Source organism: Podarcis raffonei, chromosome 5, assembly GCF_027172205.1.
Source record: "Podarcis raffonei isolate rPodRaf1 chromosome 5, rPodRaf1.pri, whole genome shotgun sequence".
NCBI classification, from domain to species: Eukaryota; Metazoa; Chordata; class Lepidosauria; order Squamata; family Lacertidae; genus Podarcis; species Podarcis raffonei.
This window is the reverse complement of record NC_070606.1, coordinates 77,390,578-77,412,266: the sequence shown is the minus strand read 5'-3', so window position 1 is coordinate 77,412,266 and position 21,689 is coordinate 77,390,578. Positions and strand designations below refer to the sequence as shown.

General features: G+C 43.9%; 1 protein-coding gene across 4 annotated transcripts in view; it reads left to right on the top strand.

Annotated features, from left to right (window-relative positions):
• Positions 1–4,089: 4,089 nt before the first annotated feature.
• CP (ceruloplasmin) overlaps positions 4,090–21,689 on the top strand; it is a 30,713-nt gene continuing 13,113 nt past the window's right edge. For 3 of the 4 annotated variants that reach the window (XM_053390228.1, XM_053390226.1, XM_053390227.1), the window contains exons 1-9: positions 4,090–4,309; positions 7,598–7,842; positions 10,365–10,577; positions 12,248–12,418; positions 15,643–15,897; positions 17,059–17,224; positions 18,947–19,086; positions 20,750–20,890; positions 21,026–21,237. In XM_053390228.1, the coding sequence (XP_053246203.1) occupies positions 4,155–4,309; positions 7,598–7,842; positions 10,365–10,577; positions 12,248–12,418; positions 15,643–15,897; positions 17,059–17,224; positions 18,947–19,086; positions 20,750–20,890; positions 21,026–21,237 (1,698 nt within the window). In that variant the 5' untranslated portion in view covers positions 4,090–4,154. The remainder of the gene's footprint in view (positions 4,310–7,597; positions 7,843–10,364; positions 10,578–12,247; positions 12,419–15,642; positions 15,898–17,058; positions 17,225–18,946; positions 19,087–20,749; positions 20,891–21,025; positions 21,238–21,689) is intronic. The other variant, XM_053390229.1, reaches the window with a different exon arrangement.

The window sequence follows — 21,689 nt, the reverse complement described above, 5'->3', positions numbered from 1 at the left end:
GCCTCCCACCCCCTCACAAATGCCGCCTAGTAAGTAGGGGCATTTGCTCACATTCCACATATCATTTCACTGCAGGCTCAATGCTCTTTTCTCAAGTTACACTCACACAGCCCTCTAAATTGACCTAGATATTTTCTCTGCTGGCTGATCTCTTGTCATTCCCTCAACATGTTGCCCTATGGAGGCGACGCCTATCATTAGTTTTAAGTGGCAGAGTGAAGTGGAGCGCCTGCTTAATTGACCAGTCCCTTTATCGTTAGGATTCCTAGCCCTGAAACTGTACATTAGCAATTATTTGGGGAGGCGGGGAGAAGCAAGGTCACATTTCCAATTTGTGTCCAAGAAGCAAAAACAAAAGAAAGAAAAAGACTTTCAGAATTTCACAGCCTCTGTTTAGTGAATGGCTCCTTTGTATCATGCTTCAGGGGCAGGGGGTTGGGGAGGGACAGGAAGGCGGAAAACGTCAGTTTTTGTTCAGGCATTAGCTTGGGTAAGCATGGAAGAGACATCTCAACAGCCACAGCGAAAAAGTTATTTGACTATAACGACAGACTTCGAAGAGTTGTTTACAGACGATAACTGAGTGCACAGCCATATTTTGAAACTAAGCCACTGTTATTTCAAGATTCCGGTTATCAAATAAAGCAATGCAGTGTGTGGCTTGATTCAGTCTGTATCTTATCTGTCTTTACCTCCCTATATTTCATAAATTTTCCTCTCCCTAGAAATGGTATTGCTACTGAAAGTCAACTGAGAGCAAAATTGGATGAAATTGCTAATATCTAACTGAAATAAAGCAAATACAAAAAGCAGTAGAAAGCTAAATAAGAAAAACCAGACACTAATATATGCATAAAGGAAGTGGGTTAGCTAAGGTTGAAGCAGAACTTTTGACCATATGTATTGTTGGCATCTGTCTGCCTTGAGAGACAATGGAGTGTCACCGGGTTTGAAGTCAAACTGCCTGGGGGCGTCAGGACCTTCATCTTGACATGCTCTGCCTGCAGGGAATTTTAGTTCTAATAATGAACCTACACACATTAGTCATAGGCGAAGTTTTACAAACTACTGTAATGAAAACTCAATAATAGCAATCCTACTGTGTAAACTTAATTCTGGGATTAATTGCATATCCTTCTTTTTGTTTCCTGCACAATGGCTTGTAAAATTTAATAAGACTTTTATTAATTGCATTTCAGTGAATGCAAATGAACTTAATGAAGCAATTAAGCACAATTTTTTTTTGTCAAATTACAGAAGGAAAAAGCACATGTTCTTACATTGCAGGAAACACATATTAATAGTGCCTTTAAACGTGGTTTTTTAAAAAAGAAAAACCAGATTAGGCCAACTGTATTGTTCTGTGGTCAATTCTAAAACAAAAGATGAAGCCATATATCAGAATAAGTTACAAGCTATTACATGAAGTTCAAGATGTTCTGTGAGCTAATTTAGGCAGATGCTGTTTTTGAAAAGGGCGTTTTATGCAGTCAACAGGATCAGTATGTCCCCAGTGAAAATCTGCCTTTCATAGGCATCTCATTGGCCATCATGAGAACAAGCTGCTAGACTAGATGAGCCTTTGGCCTGATCCAGCAGAGGCCTCTTCTTATAGTCTTAATGTCAACTATCTAAAAGCTTCAGCTATCTTTGCAGTGGGCCAATTGATCTTGGCAATCAACACAAACTCAGTTATGCAACTATAGGAAGAGAGCAGAAACCACTGAAAATGTCATTTGGATCATGCACACATTATTTTCAGCAAACTGCTATTTTGAGACATGGGTTTGGATCTGGGCAGAGCAATCCTAACATCTGGCTGGACACATCGCAACATCTGAAGCCCTGCCCCTCATGCTAACAATGGCAAAAGGTAGGGATGCTGTTTGGTTTACTTTTCGCTGTGCCAGTTCCAGGTCCAGGTCGCTGCAAATGAGGGCTCCGAGGATGATCTTGAGGGATCAGCAGATCTAAACTGCTGGCCCCAACCCCAAATGCCCCATATGGGGACTTACCACTCCCAGAAGCTTCTTCTCTCACTCTGTGCAGATGGGGTCTCTGCAGTGGAGTCCTTATCCTACCCCCTTCAACAGCAAAGATCAGGGTGTTGGGATTGTACTGCAAGGTCACCTAAGGAAGTTCACAGAAGGAAAGTTTTCCAATCCGTTCTTTCCCATGCAACCAGAAGGTCCCTCCCCTAGCACCCTAGCCCATAGTAAAACATCAAACGTTGTTGTTGTTTAGTCGTTTAGTCGTGTCCGACTCTTCGTGACCCCATGGACCAGAGTGTTGGTTTCTGTTTCCTTCACTGAGCTGCAGCTGGTAGTCACAAGACTATGTTTTCATTCCACAGTTCAAGTTACTGTTGGGTTCCCATGGGAAAGGGAGACTGGATGTGACGTACACTGGTTTCCTGTTTCTTTGTTCTGTCGTTTCTTTGTTGAGAGAGTTGCTCTCTGCTCTCACAGAGGCAAGATGTACATTTGTGTGTTTCTCGGTATAGTGAAATAAAATAGCAATGTAGCCATACCTTCCTCATCCTTTCGTTGCGGACTACGAGATTACATCTGCTGGGCTCAGGACAAAATGAGCCATATCAGCTCCAGATGGGCCGGAGCTGAATAAACTAACACAGAGCACGCCAGGCACTTCTGTCTTCCACTGCCTCCCGCAGTTTGGTCAAACTCATGCTGATAGCTTCGAGAACACTGTCCAGCCATCTCGTCCTCTGTCGTCCCCTTCTCCTTGTGCCCTCCATCTTTCCCAACATCAGGGTCTTTTCTCTTCTCATGAGGTGGCCAAAATATTGGAGCCTCAGCTTCACAATCTGTCCTTCCAGTGAGCACTCAGGGCTGATTTCCTTCAGAATGGATAGGTTTGATCTTCTTGCAGTCCATGGGACTCTCAAGAGTCTCCTCCAGCACCATAATTCAAAAGCATCAATTCTTTGGCGATCAGCCTTCTTAATGGTCCAGCTCTCACTTCCATACATCACTACTGGGAAAACCATGGCTTTTACTATACGGACCTTTGTTGGCAAGGTGATGTCTCTACTTTTTAAGATGCTGTCTAGGTTTGTCATTGCTTACTTCCTGATACAGGGCTGCCTTCCGATGACGAATAAAAGTTATGTAGTTCTTTATCTCCTTGACATCTGAAAGGAGGGCGTTCTACAGGGAGGGCACCACTACTGAATCGTTGATGATAGACTGTTAGATCCTATTTGCATTCCATACCTAATAAGTAACCACATGGTTAGATAAAAAGAAGGCCTTGGGTGGAGAGAAAAAAATCAGGCAGGAAATGTTGGTCTGACTTGAAACCTGGAAGGGATAAACATAATTTAATAAATATAATTAAAATGTCTGTGCTTCCTAAAATTATTTTCCTATTCTGCGATGTATCAATCTTTTTAACAGATAAAATTTGGAGAGAGTAGCAGAATTGACTGAATAAACAGATTCATCTGCATGCATAAAAAACTAGTCATTCTTAAAATTGCGCATGACTCTTCCTATACTAAAAGGCATTGAATTTAGTCTTTGGCACTCTGCTATCAGGCTGCTAAATTTATATGGACTTTATCAACTGGATGAGCAATGAGGAAGACCAAAGAAGCATGAATGTAGAACAAACCATTTGTAAAATCCCTCAGTACTTACTAGGGTGAATAAAGAAAAAGAAAAGGAGACCTCTTTCGAAATTTGACAACTTTAATATTACTGACCACATGGAATCCAAGTCACTGTCTTGCTGCTTGAAACCTTATGTTGTGGAATGCAGGAAATTCCACTAGGACCATGTCCAAGAAAGTACGGTAGATGGGCATTGCTTTCACACTGGGAAACTCCAAAAAAAATTCACGGGGAGCTTTAATCCTTTAAACCCTTTTGATGGGGTAAAGTTTCTTTTGCAGAAGGTCTTATTTGCATTTGAAGGAGGTTGGCTGAAATCAAAAGGAAGTTTTTCTAAAAATACTAATCCGTCAGTTGCCCGAGTTACTGGCATCAAATCTGGCTGTTTATTCTAGCAAGCATTGTGCAATCTTTTAGTCTACTGAACTATGCAACAGCAACCATGGGGGCGGGTCCGTAGGGGAAATCCTGATCTTATAAAGGGAACACGATCTTCTATTACACCGGCAGCAATAGAAAATGGAGCTGTTCGTACTAAGCCACTTGCTGGCTTGCTGCTTCTTACAGGCCTGGGCAGCAGATAGGGAATATTACATTGGGATTACAGAAACGGATTGGAATTATGCTCCCGGGACAAAGAACATCATATCTGGAAATCCATTTTCAGAAGATGAGTAAGTGATACTCGCTTTGGGCTAACTGTATTGAAAACAAGCTTTCACCTTTTAGTATAGACGATTTATCTCTGTTGATTTTAATGGGTGCTCAGTAAATGCATGTTGTAGTACAGCCCAATGCAAAGAAGGATGAGACTCTGGTACTTGCAACAACAAATTTCAGCCAATGCAGTTTTGTTCAAGCTATGCCTGCAAAACTTGTATACGTGGCTTCTTTTCTTTATTGTCACATTAGTATACAGTGGTACCTTGGGTTAAGAACTTAATTTGTTCTGGAGGTCTGTTCTTAACCTGAAACTGTTCTTAACCTGAGGTACCACTTTAGCTAATGGGGCCTCCCGCTGCCACCGTGCCGCTGTTGTGCAATTTCTGTTCTCATCCTGAAGCGAAGTTCTTAACCTGAGGTACTACTTCTGGGTTAGCGGAGTCTTTAACCTGAAGCATCTGTAACCTGAAGCGTCTGTAACCCGAGGTACCACTGTACAGATTTGCTTCTATCGAAGTATACTGGCTGCTTAAGGACTACTTAAGAAAAAAAGTTGATTTGTATGGAAAGGAAAAGTGGCCCATGCGGTTCCTACAGGATGCAGCAATGGCCACTAACCTAGGTGGCTTCAAAAGAGGAATAGACGAATTCATGGAGGAGAAGGATGTCGATGGCCACTAGCCATGATGTCTATGCTCTGCCTCCATTCAGAGGCAGTAATGCTTCTGAATACCACAGGAGGGGAGAGTACTCTGGTGCTCAAATACTGCTTGCAGGCTTCCCACATGGCTGGCTGCCATGAGAACAGGAAGTTAGACTAGATGATTCAGCAGGGTCTTCTTACGTTCTCCTCCAACCAGCCTGAGCGTTCAGCTTAATTTACTTGGCTTATGAGGAGTTTAGCTAATGCCCTGTGTCTATTGAGCGCTTGTTCTGATTTGTTTCTGCGGTGGTTATACAACACTGAACCTCCTGCACCCACCCTGAGTTGCTTGTGATATGTTTATAAGTGTTCATGTGGGCAATTCCTCCACCCAGGGCCGCCTTACCCATAGGCACTAGGGGCGCGGGGCACCTGGGCGCCAGGCTCTCAGGGGCGCCAGGCCGAGAGTCTGGGGCCCGAGAGTTGAGTCCGGGGAAGAGCCCGTCTGCCGGTTGGAGTGCCGCAGCGGGCTCTTCTGTTGCAGGCAGTTCTGCGCTGCGAGTTTGAGAGTGACCGAGGCAGTGAGACGCTGAGGTGGCCAACTGGCTCCGCCCTCCTGCGCACCTGGGACTGGGCAACCTGGGGAGGGGGCGCTGGGCGGATCTTTGTACCCCAGCACCGCATAAGCTTAAGACAGCCCTACCTTCACCTCACACTTTTCAAAGCATTTCACTGTCACTTTCCAATTCATAAACGGTCCAAATATTTTCTTAAAGCTGACAGATCCTTTTAGGCTGCCGTCACTGCATGAATCTAAAGTTTCCCCCTGAGTTTTGATCCCTCCCACAAAATACTGGGGCTCTGGAGGCACCCCAAAATGTTGTGGTGAGACAGTCTATACCTCTAAATTAGAGTTATTTTTACAGTGCAATCCTATTCATGTCTACTCAGATGCATGCCCCATTGTGTGCAGTGGTTCTTGTGGTTTAAAATAAACCAATTATAAGCAAACAGTCATTCTGAGGAGAGAGGAGTGGTTTGATAAGAAGTGAGGTTGTGGCCACGGGTTCTGTGTTCAAGACCGATGTGGGAATGCAGAGATGGCAATCTCTGCTGGAGAAGTGTTGAAACAGGAAGCAAAAGCAGAAGATGGTCAAAGAGAAAAATCTGTTAATCCTTCCTCAAGGGCTCTCATGTGAGATGCAAAAGAGGCGTTTGAGGACAATGACATGACACAATGAGCACTCAAAATCAACAAAGCTGATCCTGGCCTTGTCCCTCCCTTTGCTTAAGCTAGGCATCTTACCAACACCAGTCTCCTTGTCTTTGTTGAAAGCAGTTGGGCAAGAATGAGGAATAAAATTCAAAGGACTGAGAAACACAGTGCCTCTCAGGGGCTAGCAATAACCAGACACACAGAGTACTGGTATTTCTGAAGAGCAAAGCAAAGGGAAAAGGCTGGGCGACACCAACAAGAGACATACAACAGAGCTTCACTGCCGTGGTGTGTCGGCAACTCTATTAGCTCTCTGACAAAGCACAGAGGCATAGGGTCCAATTTCTTTCTTGGTGTAAATTCACTGAGAACAGCGAAGTTGCACTGTGGGGTTGCTTTTGGCCTATGATGCTTAGCGTTTCACTTTTAACCTCTACTTAAACCCTTTAGCCCTCAGGAATCTTAGCTACGAGGTGGAGTTTTAATGAAAGCTATTATCTTTGCAGAGGAAGAGAAGGAGACTTTCCAATTAAATATGAATTATTTGGACAGTCCAAGGAGAGCCATGACATGCACATCCGATTTAATTTGTGACTCACAAAGCTTCCTGTAAACAGGCTCATAGCCTGAGCCTTTGCAGCAACACTGGTCTCCTTTGGAAATCTCCTCCTTGCAGAGATAAACCCAATAAGGAGAAAGTACCCGTTGCACATTGGCAACCAGTCCTAGGTGGGGAAGCTTGGATGGGGAGTTTGCCAAATGTGTGGTGACATTTCAGTGGGTCTCCTCTGTTGCTGCACCCTGCTGAAAAAAGCCCATTCTCATGTTGCCACCTTCTCATGGAGCAGGCACATGAAGAAGGGCCTCAGATGATGATCACAGGGTCCGTGTCAGTTCATATGAGGAGAGGCGGTCCTTGAGATATTGCAGTCCTGAGCCATTTAAAGCTTTATAGGTCAAAATCATCACGTCGAATTGGGCCTGGAAACCAATTGGCAGCCAGCGCAGTCAGGCCAGGACTGGTGCTCTAATTATCATTAATGATATCATTGATATCATTAGCTGTTTTTAACATCTTGTACCTCTGTAAATTTTGGGATTTACTCAAGCCAGATGACATCTCCCTCTTGTGCATGGATGATGCCATTTTGTCTGTGTAAGCAATGGCACTTGCCTCCAAACTTCGGAAATAGAAGGAATGATCATATTAGTTAATTTGAGACAAAATGTATGCTGTGCAGAAGCAGTAATCATAGGACCACAGAATTGTAGAGGTGGAGGGGACGACCCCCTGCAGTGCAGGGATCTTTTGCCCAATGTGGGGCAAACCCCCACAACCCTGAGATTAAGAGTCTCATGTTCTACTGACTGAGCTATCCCAGTGTACCCAGTATATTTTTAAAGGACTTACGCTGACATGATTGTGTGTTGATCCTTTAGGCAAGCTGCTGTCTTTCTCCAACAAGGCCCAGACCGGATAGGAAGCACATACAAAAAAGCTGTGTACATGCAGTTCACAGACAACTCATACAGCCATATTATTGCAAAACCACCTTGGCTGGGCTTCCTGGGTCCCATTCTTAAAGCAGAAGTTGGAGACACACTCATCATCCATGTAAAGAATTTTGCGACAAGGGCCTACACACTCCACCCCCATGGTGTCAAATACACAAAAGAAAACGAAGGTAAACTTCCATTCGTGTTTCAACAGTCTTCAGGAATACCAACTGATTCCATACCTTTCCTGTTTTGCAACAGAATTGCATCACTATGCCTGTAGACGCCCACCCAGTGCTGTGAGGAACACCTTGAATTACAATCAGGGTAGCCAACTGACTGTGTAAATCAACTGGACAAATCTAGTATAGTTGGCAAGACTGAGAGGGCAGCTGCACCTCTGACATTTTTGTGCTGATATTAATGTCTGACTCGATCCAACTCCCCACAGGCATACAACCCTATGGGTGTAGGATAGGATGCGGGTGGCGCTGTGGTCTAAACTACCGAGCCTCTTGGGCTTGCCGATGAGAAGGTCAGCGGTTCAAATCCCCACGACGGGGTGAGCTCCTGTTGCTTTGTCCCAGCTCCTGTCAACCCAGCAGTTCGAAAGCATGCCAATGCAAGTAGATAAATAGGTACTGCTGTGGCGGGAAGGTAAATGGTGTTTCCGTTCGCTCTGGTTTCCATCACTGTCCTCTGTGCACCAGTAGTGGTTTACTCATGCTGGACACATGACCAGGAAAGCTGTCTGTGGACAAAAGCCGGCTCCCTCGGCCTGAAAGCAAGAAGAGCACCACAACCCCATAGTTGTCTTTGACTGGACTTAACTGTCCAGGGGTCCTTTACCTTTTACCTTACCTATGGGTGTAGGGTTCTTTTTCTGCAATTAGGAAATCTGCTCCCCCCCACAACACCTTCAATTCTGAGATGCGGGAGAAATTTGTTTGCTTCACATTTTAATCCCAACCTGCTCAGCCACACTTAACTTTGCTCTGTGCTTTCTAGGCAAAGTTCTGAGTTTCCCAAGTCTGTGTCTGAGCAGTTTTTTTTCCCCTCCAGAGCTTTCCCCAGGGAAACCTAGATTATACCCCTGGATCAGAGTGAATGCCAATCTGCAGAAAACCCAATTGCTGTTTGTTCCAATTCATCAGTAAAATGTTTGTTTTCCCAGGCAAAGCAAGGGGACAAAAAACCCCACCACTCAAATCTGTCTTCTTCTTTGGCAATCACTCGTAGCCAAGTAAGATTGTCTTCCATAAACACAGTTTTAACAATGAGTCCATAAGTGACTGTGGAAACCAATTCTGGATCCACACGTCCTTCCACAGTGAGGACATTCGTTTCCTGGCGGGAGTTGATCACGGTGTGGATTTGCCAAGCATGCCTTCCTCTTAGCACGTTTCTCCCTTGCGTCCTGAGTTCAAGTGTCTTCAAAGTCCATGACACCTTTGGTGAAGGCTGTTCTCCAAGTGGAGCGCTCGCAGGCCAGTGTTTCCCAGTTGTCAGTGTTTCAACTACATTTTTAAAGATTTGCCTTGAGACAGTCTTTAATCCCTTTTTGTTGACCACCAGCATTACGCTTTCCATTTGAACCTGTGTCTAAAAACATCTGAACCTGTGTCTAAAAACATGGCACAAAAGGAAATGTGAATGAGTCCTAAACTGCATTTCACCTAGCTAATGGATTGTGCCCAATGATAGTCATACTCAGAGGAGACCCACCAAAATTAATGGACATGACTACCTTAGGTCCAATACTTGCAAGTGGTTGAACTTAATTGGCTACAACTCTGTATGTGAACTGAGGGGCAGCTGTCCTTCAAAATTCATGCTTCTCTGCTCCCAGTACATTTCTGAGCACAATTCAAAATGTTGATGCTGACCTTGAAAGCCCTAAATGGCCTTGGCCCAGCATACCTGAAGAGGCATCTCCATCCCCATCATTCAGCCCTGACACTGAGGTCCAGCTCCGAGGGCCTTCTGGCGGTTCCCTCACTGCGAGAAGTGAGGTTACAGGGAACCAGGCAGAAGGCCTTCTCAGTAGTGGTGCCCGCCCTGTGGAATGCCCTCCCATCAGATGTCAAGGAAATAAACAACTATCTGACTTTTAGAAGACATCTGAAGGCAGCCTTGTTTAGGGAAGTTTTTAATGTTTGATGTTTTATCACGTTTTTAATATTCTGCTGGAAGCTGCCCAGAGTGGCTGGAGAAACCCAACCAGATGGGCGGGGTATAAATAATAAATTCTTATTATATTATTATTTTGCAATACAATTCTGCAACCAAGAAATGTACGCAAACAGGCATATATTAGGGGCAAGTGGAAATGTGACTCAAACTGCATATGTTAGTGAAGTGGCTTTAAAGGTCTGCACCAACACTTTTAATTGTGCTCGGAAACGTACTGGGAGCCAATGCAGGTCTTTCAGGACCAGTGTTATATGGTCTCAGCAGCCACTCCCAGTCACCAGTCAAGCTGCCACATTCTGGATTAATTGTAGTTTCTGGGTCACCTTCAAAGGTAGCCCCATGTAGAGTGCATTGCAGTAGTCCAAGCATGCACCACTCTGGCGAGACAGTCTGAGGGCAGGTAGGGTCTCAGGCAGCTTACCCGATGGAGCTGGTGGACAGCTGTCCCGGACACAGAGGCACTTGTACCAGTACTGTGATATATAATACCACGTTCACTATTTGTTGCATTTCCTAGGTGCACTTTATCCTGACAACACCTCAGGTTTGCAAAAGAAAGATGATGCCGTGCAACCAGGAGAACAGTATGTGTATAGATGGGAGGTAACTGAAGATCATGGTCCAGCAGCAGGTGATAATAACTGTGTGACCAGAATTTATCACTCACATATAGATGCCCCAAAGGATGTTGCTTCTGGGCTCGTTGGACCTCTGCTCATTTGCAAGAAAGGTAAGGGAAATATGGAAAACGACCGAGTGCTGCCCCCCCCCCAAGAAACGAGTCAGAGAATCTTATCTGTTTGCAGTTCATGAGTTGTGTTCCTGAGATTTTAGCTGAAGTTTATCTGTGTGAGTCACATGTGCTCCTCATTTCTCTGAGAGGTGAGGAGTTTCAAGGAGCAAATATAACACAGGTTTGGGTTTCCTTTGAAGGAGAGAGCACTGGAAGGTCATGGCTTTATTTATGAATATACAAGCAGAGAGTAGGCGGAAGCAAACAGGATGTGTGTTCCTGCCAAGTGGAACCCACTGCTTCACATCAGATCTGCAGACTGAGTCACCCTGCATCCTCTGATGTTTCTATAGCCATCAACCAATTCTGTTTCTTCCTGCCTCTCTTTCTCTCTGTCCCCAAACTGCTTCTTCTTATGGCTCTTCAAACACACAAACATCTTACACAAGCCTCTTTCTCACAATTGAAGTGTGTGTGTGTGTGTGTGTGTTTGTTTGTCATCTTCCATTCTCTGATAGTTCCTCCATATCTGTTGTGTGTGTTTGTGTGTGGTTTCTAAACATTTCATCAGCTGTTGCACCCAACATAACTGTCCTGGATAGCAGTAGACTGACCACTGTTATTCATACTGTAGGAACCTCCAGATGACTCAGCTGCTATGCACTGCATGAGGAGTTGTCTTTAGAGATTATTTGAACTATTAGGAAACTTTAATTGGTTAAAAAAATAACAACAACACTCCTAGATAGTTGACCAGCAAACGCATTAGGGTTGCCATGTGTCCTCTTTTTCAGCAATAAAAATTGGGATACACTGCATTTATTTGCTTTGAATGGTCGTCACAGTGTCCTCTTTTTTCCTCTCCAAAATATGGCAACCCTAAAACACATCCCACCAGTTCTTAAACAGCTGACTGCTGGTCTGCTCTGTACTGTCTGCTGGTCTGTTTCTGATCACAGTTCAAAGGTCTTGGTTTAATCCTTTCAAGACCTTTCAAGCTTAGGATCTGGGAATCTAAAGGATCATCACTCCCATGTGAACTTGCCCAAATGTTGAGATTGTCTTTGGAGACCTTTAGATAAAGAGAGTGGGTGACCACCGGGGGAAATTCCTTTTCAATAGCAACATCACATCCAACAACAGAAGGCTGCATCTCAGAACTTGAAAACAGCCTTATTTGATCAGAAAAGCCCATCTAGTTCCACCACCATTCCAGTTCATTTGATGGCCTCAGGTTGTAGTTTTGTGATTTTAGATTTGTTTGATGTTGCTGATCCATTTAGGGTGTGTTGCTGTTTTAGCCATGATCTTTAACATGGTTCTCTCTCTCTCTCTCTCTCTCTCTCTCTCTCTCTCTCTCTCTCTCTCTCTCTGTGTGTGTGTGTTTTAGCTGCCTTGAACATTTCTATTTCACATTGAAGGGTTTGCTATAAAGTATTTCAAATAAATAACCTCAAATGTCTCTCTTGGCATTTTCCCACCTGAGTGAATGCCCACTATTCATGCCCATGGAGAAAAACAAAAGAGCTGCATTTTCAGACACTGTAGCAGAAAATGGGTTGGTCTCTCCATCATACACCACTGGTGGGCATTTTTCTGGTAACAAATAGCTGGGAGACAATAATTTCAGCATGTAAATGTGCAAAATGTGTCCTTGTTTTCCTTAGGTACACTGCAGGGTGGAAAAGATAAGGATGTCGACCGAGAATTCGTCCTGATGTTTGCTGTGGTAGACGAAAACTTCAGCTGGTACTTAAAGGATAATATCAAGAAATACTGCTCTGAACCTGACAAAGTTGACAGGAATGAGGACTTCCAAGAGAGCAATAAAATGCACTGTAAGATTACCTTTCAGAACAAATTGTTTCATTCTTTTAAGAACCTTCTTTGCAACATGTATATGTGCGTATAACATTACAAGTAAGTTCCAGCGATATTCACAACTTAGGCAAGATATTGAAAGTTATCCATAGCAGCAGGCAGTCAAGAAATATACTCTCCCTGAACATAGATGTTTCTGCCATAGTGAATCATTTTTATATTGCTCCACACAAATATCTTTTTTTAAAAATAAATGTTTATTAAGGTTTTACAAATCAAAAAAATCATCATTTCAAATAGATCATTACAATGAATAAGGCTCACATAAAAAACAGGAAAAAACAGAGATATATAGCAAAAAAAGAAAAACAGAAAAAGAGGGAAAAAATCCACTTTTTTAAATTTACAAAATTCCATACCCCTCTGTCCTGACCTCCTCACATCTCCCTTTTTTGTATTCCTCTTTATTCCAATCAAATTCAGCAAATTCAAACCCTTATTTAAACCATGCTTAAATTATATTCTTCTAATTATTATGTCCCAATTTTTCATTGTTTTAGCCCATTCCTCATCTTAAAATACTATGACATAATATTATTCTGATCATAACCCCTTCTCCTTTTTAACATTCTTCTTTTCATTCACATTTAACCAGATCCCACAAACCCTGTTACCTTCACTTCCCACATCATATTAACACTCAAACATTTTGCAGTGTTTTTGTAAATAGTCCTTAAACTTTTTCCAGTCCTGTTCCATCAGTTCTTCTCCCTGGTCACGGATTCTGCCAGTCATTTCAGCCATCTCCATGTAGTCAATCACTTGCATCTGCCATTCCTCCACGGTGGGTAGATCTTGTGTCTTCCAATACTTGGCAAGGAGTATTCTTGCTGCTGTTGTTGCATACATAAAAAATGTTCTATCTTTCTTTGGCACCCGTTGGCCAACTATGCCCAAAAGGAAGGCCTCTGGTTTCTTAGGGAAGGTAAATTTAAATACCTTCTTCAGTTCATTATATATCGTTTCCCAGTAAGCCTTGACCCTTGGGCACGTCCACCAAAGGTGAAAGAATGTTCCCTCAGCTTCTTTACATTTCCAGCACTTGTTGTCAGGCAGGTGATAAATTTTTGCAAGCTTGACTGGGGTCATGTACCACCTGTAAATCATTTTCATAATATTCTCCTTTAAGGCAATACATGCCGTAAACTTCATACCGGTGGTCCACAACTGCTCCCAGTCAGCAAACATAATGTTATGACCTATGTCCTGCGCCCATTTAATCATCGTTGATTTAACCGTTTCATCCTGTGTATTCCATTTTAACAGCAAGTTATACATCTTTGACAAAATCTTGGTTTTTGGTTCTAACAGTTCTGTTTCCAATTTTGATTTCTCCACCTGGAAGCCATTTTTTTTGTCCAAATTGTAGGCCTCTCTTATTTGATAATAATGAAGCCAATCTCGCACTTTGTCTTTTAATTTCTCAAAACTCTGCAGTTTCAGTCTGTCACCTTCTTGCTCCAAAATTTCCCAATATTTTGGCCATTTGGCCTCCATATTGAGCTTTTTCTGAGACTTAGCTTCCATAGGTGACAACCACCTCGGGGTTTTGCTTTCCAGCAAATCTTTATATCTTGTCCAGACATTAAACAGAGCTTTCCTGACAATATGGTTTTTAAATGCCTTATGTGCTTTAACCTTGTCGAACCACAGATATGCATGCCACCCAAAAACATTATTGAAACCTTCTAAATCCAAAATGTCTGTGTTCTCAAGAAGCAGCCAGTCTTTTAACCAGCAAAATGCTGCTGATTCATAGTACAGTTTGAGGTCTGGCAGGGCAAATCCACCTCTTTCTTTTACATCAGTTAAAATGTTAAACTTTATTCTAGGTTTCTTGCCCTGCCAGACAAATCTAGAGATATCTCTCTGCCACTTCTTGAAACAGTCCATCTTGTCCAAAATTTGCAAAGATTGGAACAGAAATAACATTTTTGGCAAAACATTCATCTTTACAGCTGCAATTCGACCCAACAAGGAAAGCTTCAAATTAGACCAAATTTCTAAATCTTTTTTTACTTCTGACCAGCATTTCTATATGGTGTATGCGTTACTCTAGTCTGTATGGTTTTTAAAAAAATATATGGCAGCTGTTTAGAAGCTAAGTAGCTGATCAGTAGCTGAATGGCAGACTGCTTAACTGCCCCAAGTTAGTCACTCTGAAGATTCTAAAAACAAGTACAAGATATAGAGTGGGCGTCAAAGTTCAGTGGGTCTCTTGCAAGTTTCCACTAACAGACCCAGACCAGCAACGGCAGATTGGTGATGGGCCCTTATAAATCTCTGAGCTATTGGCAGGTGTGCAACAACACCAACTTCTGATGTCATGCCTGGGGTCAAGATATTGGTTATAATAATCAATTAAGTGAAATCTACGACATCAATGTTCTAGATCTAAAGTGGATTCTGCAAAAAGAAAGCCTGTTTCAGAGGTAGAGTTTTGCTGATTCCACCTCATCATGATTGATGGCGATAGGTTTTTTTGGGCTCAATCCAAGATGCTGGTGTTAATCTTTAAAGCCATGAATGGTTTGAGACCTTGATACTTTTGGAATGGCCTATTTGTTCCAAAACCATCAGTCTCAGGAGGTGAGGATGGTGTCAACCAGGGGTAGGGCCTTGCTAAGTGAGGTCCCCATCGCAATGCTTCTTCAGGCTTTTTAAAAAGGCCTTTGGTTAATTAACTGGTTCAATTCAATTTGTGTTGCTGCAATCTGTAAATAGATATTGCTAACATATTAATTTGAATGTACTCTGTTTTTGGGGGGACACCATGGTAGTTTGAGGGACGCAGGTGGTGCTGTGGGTTAAACCACATAGCCTAGGGCTTGGTGATCAGAAGGCTGGCGGTTCGAATCCCTGTGATGGGGTGAGCTCCTGTTGCTCAGTCCCTGCTTCTGCCAACCTAGCAGTTTGAAAGCACATCAAAGTGCAAGTAGATAAATAGGTACTGCTCCGGCGGGAAGGTAAACAGCATTTTCGTGCGTTGCTCTGCTTCGCCAGAAGCGGCTTAGTCATGCTGGCCACATGACCCGGAAGCTGCACGCCGGCTCCCTCGGCCAATAAAGCGAGATGAGCGCCGCAACCCCAGAGTCGGCCACGACTGGACCTAGTGGTCAGGGGTCCCTTTACCTTTACCTTATGGTAGTTTGAAATAATCTTTTAACTTTTTCTTTTAAAGCAATCAATGGATATATGTATGGGTATCTTCCCAATGTCACAATGTGTGCGGAAGAAAATGTGAAGTGGTATCTTTTTGGAATGGGTAATGAAGCCGATATCCATTCAGCCTATTTCCATGGGCAAGTCTTGACAGAAAGGAACCATAGAATTGACACGGTCAGCCTCTTCCCAGCTACCTTCGTGGATGCTCTCATGGTGCCAAAGAACAATGGGCAGTGGCTGCTTAGCTGTCAAGTCAATGATCACATAGAAGGTACAAACCAAGGGTTTCTTTTTGCATACCAAAGAATTATAAATATTTTCAAGGTTCCGAAAGGTGTGTTCTCTTGAAGCCTAGAGTTCACAGCATAGGGTTCACTCCTTAAGAAAGTAATAAGATTGAGACAGGCAAAAGGACAGACACTTTAGATCAGGGTTGGAGAACCTCTGGCCTTCCAGATATTCTGAACTACAGGCTCCCATTATCCCTGGGCATTAGCCATGCTTGCTAGAGCTGGTGTGCATTATAGTTCAGCAACACCTGGAAGTCCAAAGTTTTCCCATACCTGTAAATCTGGGGTGGCTCCCTTTTTTGTCCAAAGCACCAGCTTCATCCTTGACCAACCCACTGGGGCCCACATGCAAGCAGTGGGTGTGGTTGGGGATCGGGAAGGAATTCATCAAACTCAAATTAATCAGATCTGGGCGGACCATGACCTGGGTTGGATCAAGGGTCTACAGAATCCACAGCTCCGCAGAATCCTTTACAAGGTTGCTGCCTCTGTTCCTGTAAAAGGTATTCCTGGCTTTTAAACCTCTTGAAAAAAAACAGGCAATACAGCTGCCTGGAACAGCTGGCAGGTGAAGCTCCACAAATGGGGCTCTTTGTCGCTGCATGCTTTGAATTCAATACAGGAAGTCCCCTTGAAAGTGATGGGCCTTGATGATATTTCATTGTTTTCAGGAGGAATTGAACAGGAGAAAACAAGTCTGCACTAGGGAGCAATTCATTTCACTTTCTCTAACAAATTTGCTTAACTGAGCTGCTCAGATATACTGAATAAATTTATAAGGTTCTGATAAATCATGAAAGACAGCCATCTCCAATCTTGTGGCCCCCAGATGTTTTTGATTACGTCTCCCATTAGTCTAAGCCAGCACAGCTGCTTCCTGGGGATGTTGGGAGTTGTAGTCAAAAAAATCTGGAGACCATCAGGTTGTAGAAAGCTGCTGTAGATTCTTGCTGATCAACACAAGCAAGTGAATGCTCATAGCTTTTGCAGTGCTTCATGTTAAGGTGATACTTCATGAGGAGATATGGACCTGGGGCTTATTGAAGCAAACCTTTAACTTTAAAGAGTCTTCAATCTGTTTGCAGAGATTCCCAGAATTTGAAGTATCCTAACGCCATGTGTTCTGTCTTTCTTTTCTTCAGGCGGCATGCAGGCTATTTTTGAGGTGAAAAACTGTAATGGCCATATCCCCTCTCCCAAGAAGAGCACTATAGCAAGGCACTATTACATTGCAGCAGAGGAACATGTGTGGAACTATGGCCCATCTGGAATAAATAACTTCACAGGGGAACCATTAATTCTGGATGAGTAAGTATTGCCTTTTAAGCTATCAAGCAAACAGGAGCCAGATAATTGCATGAAAAAAATGTGTGCTTCCAATGCACTCACCAGCAGAGTTGTTCCATCTTAGTAAGCAGCTGTCTAGGAGGAGTGTGTGGAGCAGTCCAACCAGCAGTGGCTTTCCTTTGTTCATATGTTCAGAATTTTTTTAGCAGGGAGGGAAGTATAGAGCCAAGTCTGCACAAGAAGATGTGGCCCTGGTCTGATACCAGCCCCTGGCATCCTAGGGCAGCTGCTGGGGATCCAGTGCCCCCAAAGGACCCACCAGGGCTTATACTTACCTTGGGTTCTCAACACTGAGCAGCTAGGCTTGTGAGCTTTAATTACCTACAAGGCATGACACTGTTGGTTTGCAAGCCCCCTCCACAGAGGCTGGCCCCTCTCACTGTCCTCGGAGCTTGCTTACCGGTAACCTCCTCTGGCTGATACCCAAACAGACCAGGGAGATTTTGATAGGCGACATTTTCCTAAGCATGGGCAAAATGCACAACCCCTCCCTCCTGCTTCCGCAGGGGAAAAATAAATAAGTCAGAAATCTATTTACATGATGTTTATTTCTGACATTACAGCACTAGAGAAAAACACGTCCTTTCAGTTCAGTTCTTCTAGCACGTCTGACAAACTTCCTGAACATGCGCACACGGAAGGTTTCAGATTACACTCTTCACAAAGACTTATCCAGCCTGTGAAGGTCCGGGGAAATTCTTCTTTCCTACAGATAGGCGCATCATGTGATGTCAACAATCTGGCTGTCTGCAGCTTTGATGTTTCCATATACTGACAGACACTACATTAGGCACTCTGTGGTACTGAGGGAAATTAAAATGGCAGCTCCCAGCTGTTCTTGGGTTCCCATTGCTGCACCTATGGGGAGGCCTATTAATGTAAGAGGGGTCCCTGCCCTGGCCCTACCCTTTGCCTTGTGTATATCAGTTGCCTCAGGGACACGGATGGCGCTATGGTCTAACCACTGAGCCTCTCGAGCTTCCCAATTAAATCGGGACACTCTGTTTTTTGAGCTCTGTGCTTTCTTGTGGGTCACGTGACCCAGAAGACGCACATCCTGGCTTTAGGCCTGGACATGTTGGAGGGTACGGAATGTGAGAGTTTGGTCAGCTCTTCTCCTTCTTTGCTGCCACAGTTGAGGCCGTTGACTGCAAAGGTGATGCGATTTGGAAAGAGGAAGGTTAATGTGATAGAATTGATTCCTAGAGAGGAGAGACAGGGAAGGGAATGTCACCAGCAATCTAGGAAACAGAGCAATTGGTACAGGTCATGACTAGCTGGAACAGCAGCACAAGAGGACATCTACACCTGGGGAAATTGTGCAGCTATTCCATTGATTTTTTAAAAAAAAGTTGTTCAGAATGTCGTGTAAAGAGTCAGTGAATGGAAGTGTGGCTAGTCCATAGCAAATTCCCGGTGTGGAAGCAAATGTTGTTACCTTTTGCTCCTTTAAAATCCCTTCATTGTAGTTCTTCCATGCTGCCAGTAAGACTGACCATTTGGGCCTCCAGGTGGAATCCTACCATCCAAATCACTTTGATTCCAAGTTACGCCACTCAAAGCCAAACAACAGAAGAAATTAGAATGAGATGAGGACTGAACAATTTTAGTATGATGCAGAATGTCTTTCTCTTTGCCGTTAACTGAATGCAGCTCTTGAAAATAATTTGTATTGCTGCACAGGGAGTCCAAGATATTTTTTGAAAAAAGTGAACAAAGGATTGGTGGATCTTACAAAAAAGCTCTTTTCGTTGAGTATACCAGCAGTGAATTTTCACAGCGCCGGAAGAGGCTCCCTAGTGAAGAACATCTTGGGCTTTTAGGTAAGACTGTTTTTAGCCCCTGGCAATCAAAAGCAGAGGAGATTTTCAGTTTCCTAGGCTGAGTCTTTCAAGGCTGAAGACAATATACCTTTTGAGAGGTAAAAGCAATGGTGTCACTAATTTGGTGTCTGATTACTGCAAAGGGGTCTGGCAATGTGGTTTTACCCAAAGTGACTGTGGATGGGAGCCTGAGACTTCACACTAAAGAAACCGAAACAGTCCTTTAAAGCAGGAGTGGGGAACATCATACCCAGAGTCAAAATGCCACTGTCGTGGCCCCCACCAGCAGACCCTGTGCTCGGGCTCTTGAGTCAGTTGTTAGCATTAAAAGTTTTATTCCTAAATTCTCTACAGCACCCAAAAGTAAGTAGGGTTACTGGTTACTGTTAGTTTCTGTTTCTCACTGAGCAGCTGTGTGGAGTCACAGGACTCTGTTTACATTCCAGAGACCTTGCAGTCTCACGGGAAAGGGACATGGGATGTGACGTTAGTGGTTTCCTGTTTCCTTTGTTCCTTTGTTCAGTTGCTCTCTGCTTTCATAGAGAGAGGATGTCTTTTCTGTTCTGCGTAGTTTAGAAATAGAACTCTGTACAATGTAGCCAAACCTCTCGTCTCTTCCCTGTGCTGGGAACCCTGCTGGATAGAATGTGCTTGAGGCCTCATCAAAAGCTCAGGTCATTAAACACGTCAGAGGCGATTTCAAAGGCTCAGTTCGGAGGACGAGGAGGCCTTATCGGCTTGGCTGAGCGGAGTTCCGACAGTTACAAAGTCAGGAAGCATGGGAGATAGGCAGAAAAAAGACAGTGACACAACATTTGACACACTCTCTGAGCATTCCCTTCGAAGAGCAGGGTTGGAACCTTCATTCATGTGGTTGAGGTATGAAGACTCAAAACTGGGGACTCAGCTACATTAGTAAAGAAATAACAAATTGAATGTAGTTTAAACATGTAACACCAGATGGTGCCAGAGAGCAGGAATCATTTAAAACGACATTTCCCACAGGATTCCCCCCCCCTTTTAAAAAAACGATCTAAGTTCTGACTTATCTATAGTGTTTTTCCACTCTGGGAAAGCAAGTAGGCTGGGTATGATGAATCACACCAGTGCAGTCACTTCTGCATTTTTGGTGATGGAGGTAGAGACGATAAGGCTGACTCACGGTCAGGTTTATCCCTCCGCACCTCCCCTGAGGACAGTAGATCTATGTTGTCAGAGAGCGCTGCCAGGGGCAGCACATTGACTGGCTGGCTGGGATACCCCATCCAATGACATTGAGGCAGGCCATTTTCCTGACAACCCATTTGGCCCTTCTCCTGGGTCTAGGTCACCACCTCCCGATCTGCTGGACCTCTCCCTGGGGTCAGAGTCCTCCACCAGGTCCTGTTGATCACCTCCCACTCCATTGGGCTCCTCCCATGAGTCAGATTCCTGCAGTTCCTTGACCTCTTCCTTCCCGCCTGAACACTCCCACCAAGATGTTTCATGAGAGCAGCTTGCCAGCTGACGCTTGGGACCCTTCCTAAGCCACATCTCCATCCAAACTTTGTACCACACCTTATTCAAGTGCTTTTGCTGAGAGGCAAGTGTGTTTGAGCTGCAACCGTGATTCAGATATAATAGTTTTAATTTGTGTTGTTGGGTTTGTGTGATTTTTAACTAGGACCTGTCATGAGGGCAGAAGTTGGTGAGACCATCCAGGTGACCTTTCTAAACAGGGCAACACACCCTTTCAGCATTCAGCCGCATGGGCTGAGCTACAACAAAGACAACGAGGGTGCCTTCTACAACACCATCTCTGGAGGTGAGTATTTATGTTAAGGGAATGATGTAAATCTTGCGTTGCATCCATTGGTGGAGGTAAACCAAGTTTCTTAACATGCTCCCCGTGATACAACTACTTAGGGGCATTTCTTTCTTGATGATGAACTTAATGTAGGACCTGCAAGCCCATCCTCGCATGTGAATCCTGGAGAGAAATTCACTTATGAGTGGGAGGTTCCTGAAACCGTGGGTCCTACTCCGGACGATCCAGATTGCCTTACTTGGATTTATTATTCAGCATCAGATTCAATCAAGGACACCAGCTCTGGCCTAGTGGGCCCATTCTTGGTGTGCAGAAAAGGATCACTGCTTCCTTCAGGGAAACAGGTAATTCAGGAAGAATTGAAATCCTCCTCTTTGCGTCACTGAGCTTTTTGATGCCAGCTGCACATCAGGGATTTTGAGAAACTCTGGTGAGTGTTGGTCACAAAATGGCTGCTTCAGAGGCATAGCATAATGGCTGCCACATCTTAAAGACAAAATGGTGTGGGCAAAATGGTCCCCACCCCAACGGCACCTACATCAGCCTCCACCATCCACCCTCACAGATAGAAGTGCTTCTGTTCTGAACAGAGGAGCAGAAGAGAGGGTAGGTGTCAAATTCTGGCATCGAATGAGGTGTGGTCATTTTTAAGGGGATGCGTTCAATGTAGTAGAGACTGAGTCACTGAAAAAAGGACGAGAGCAAGGATTTATTGATTTTTGAAAAGATTCTGAGATTTTTCTTGGCTGCCATACTGGGGGCACACTGGTGCCTGTGGGCACCACATTGACTCATT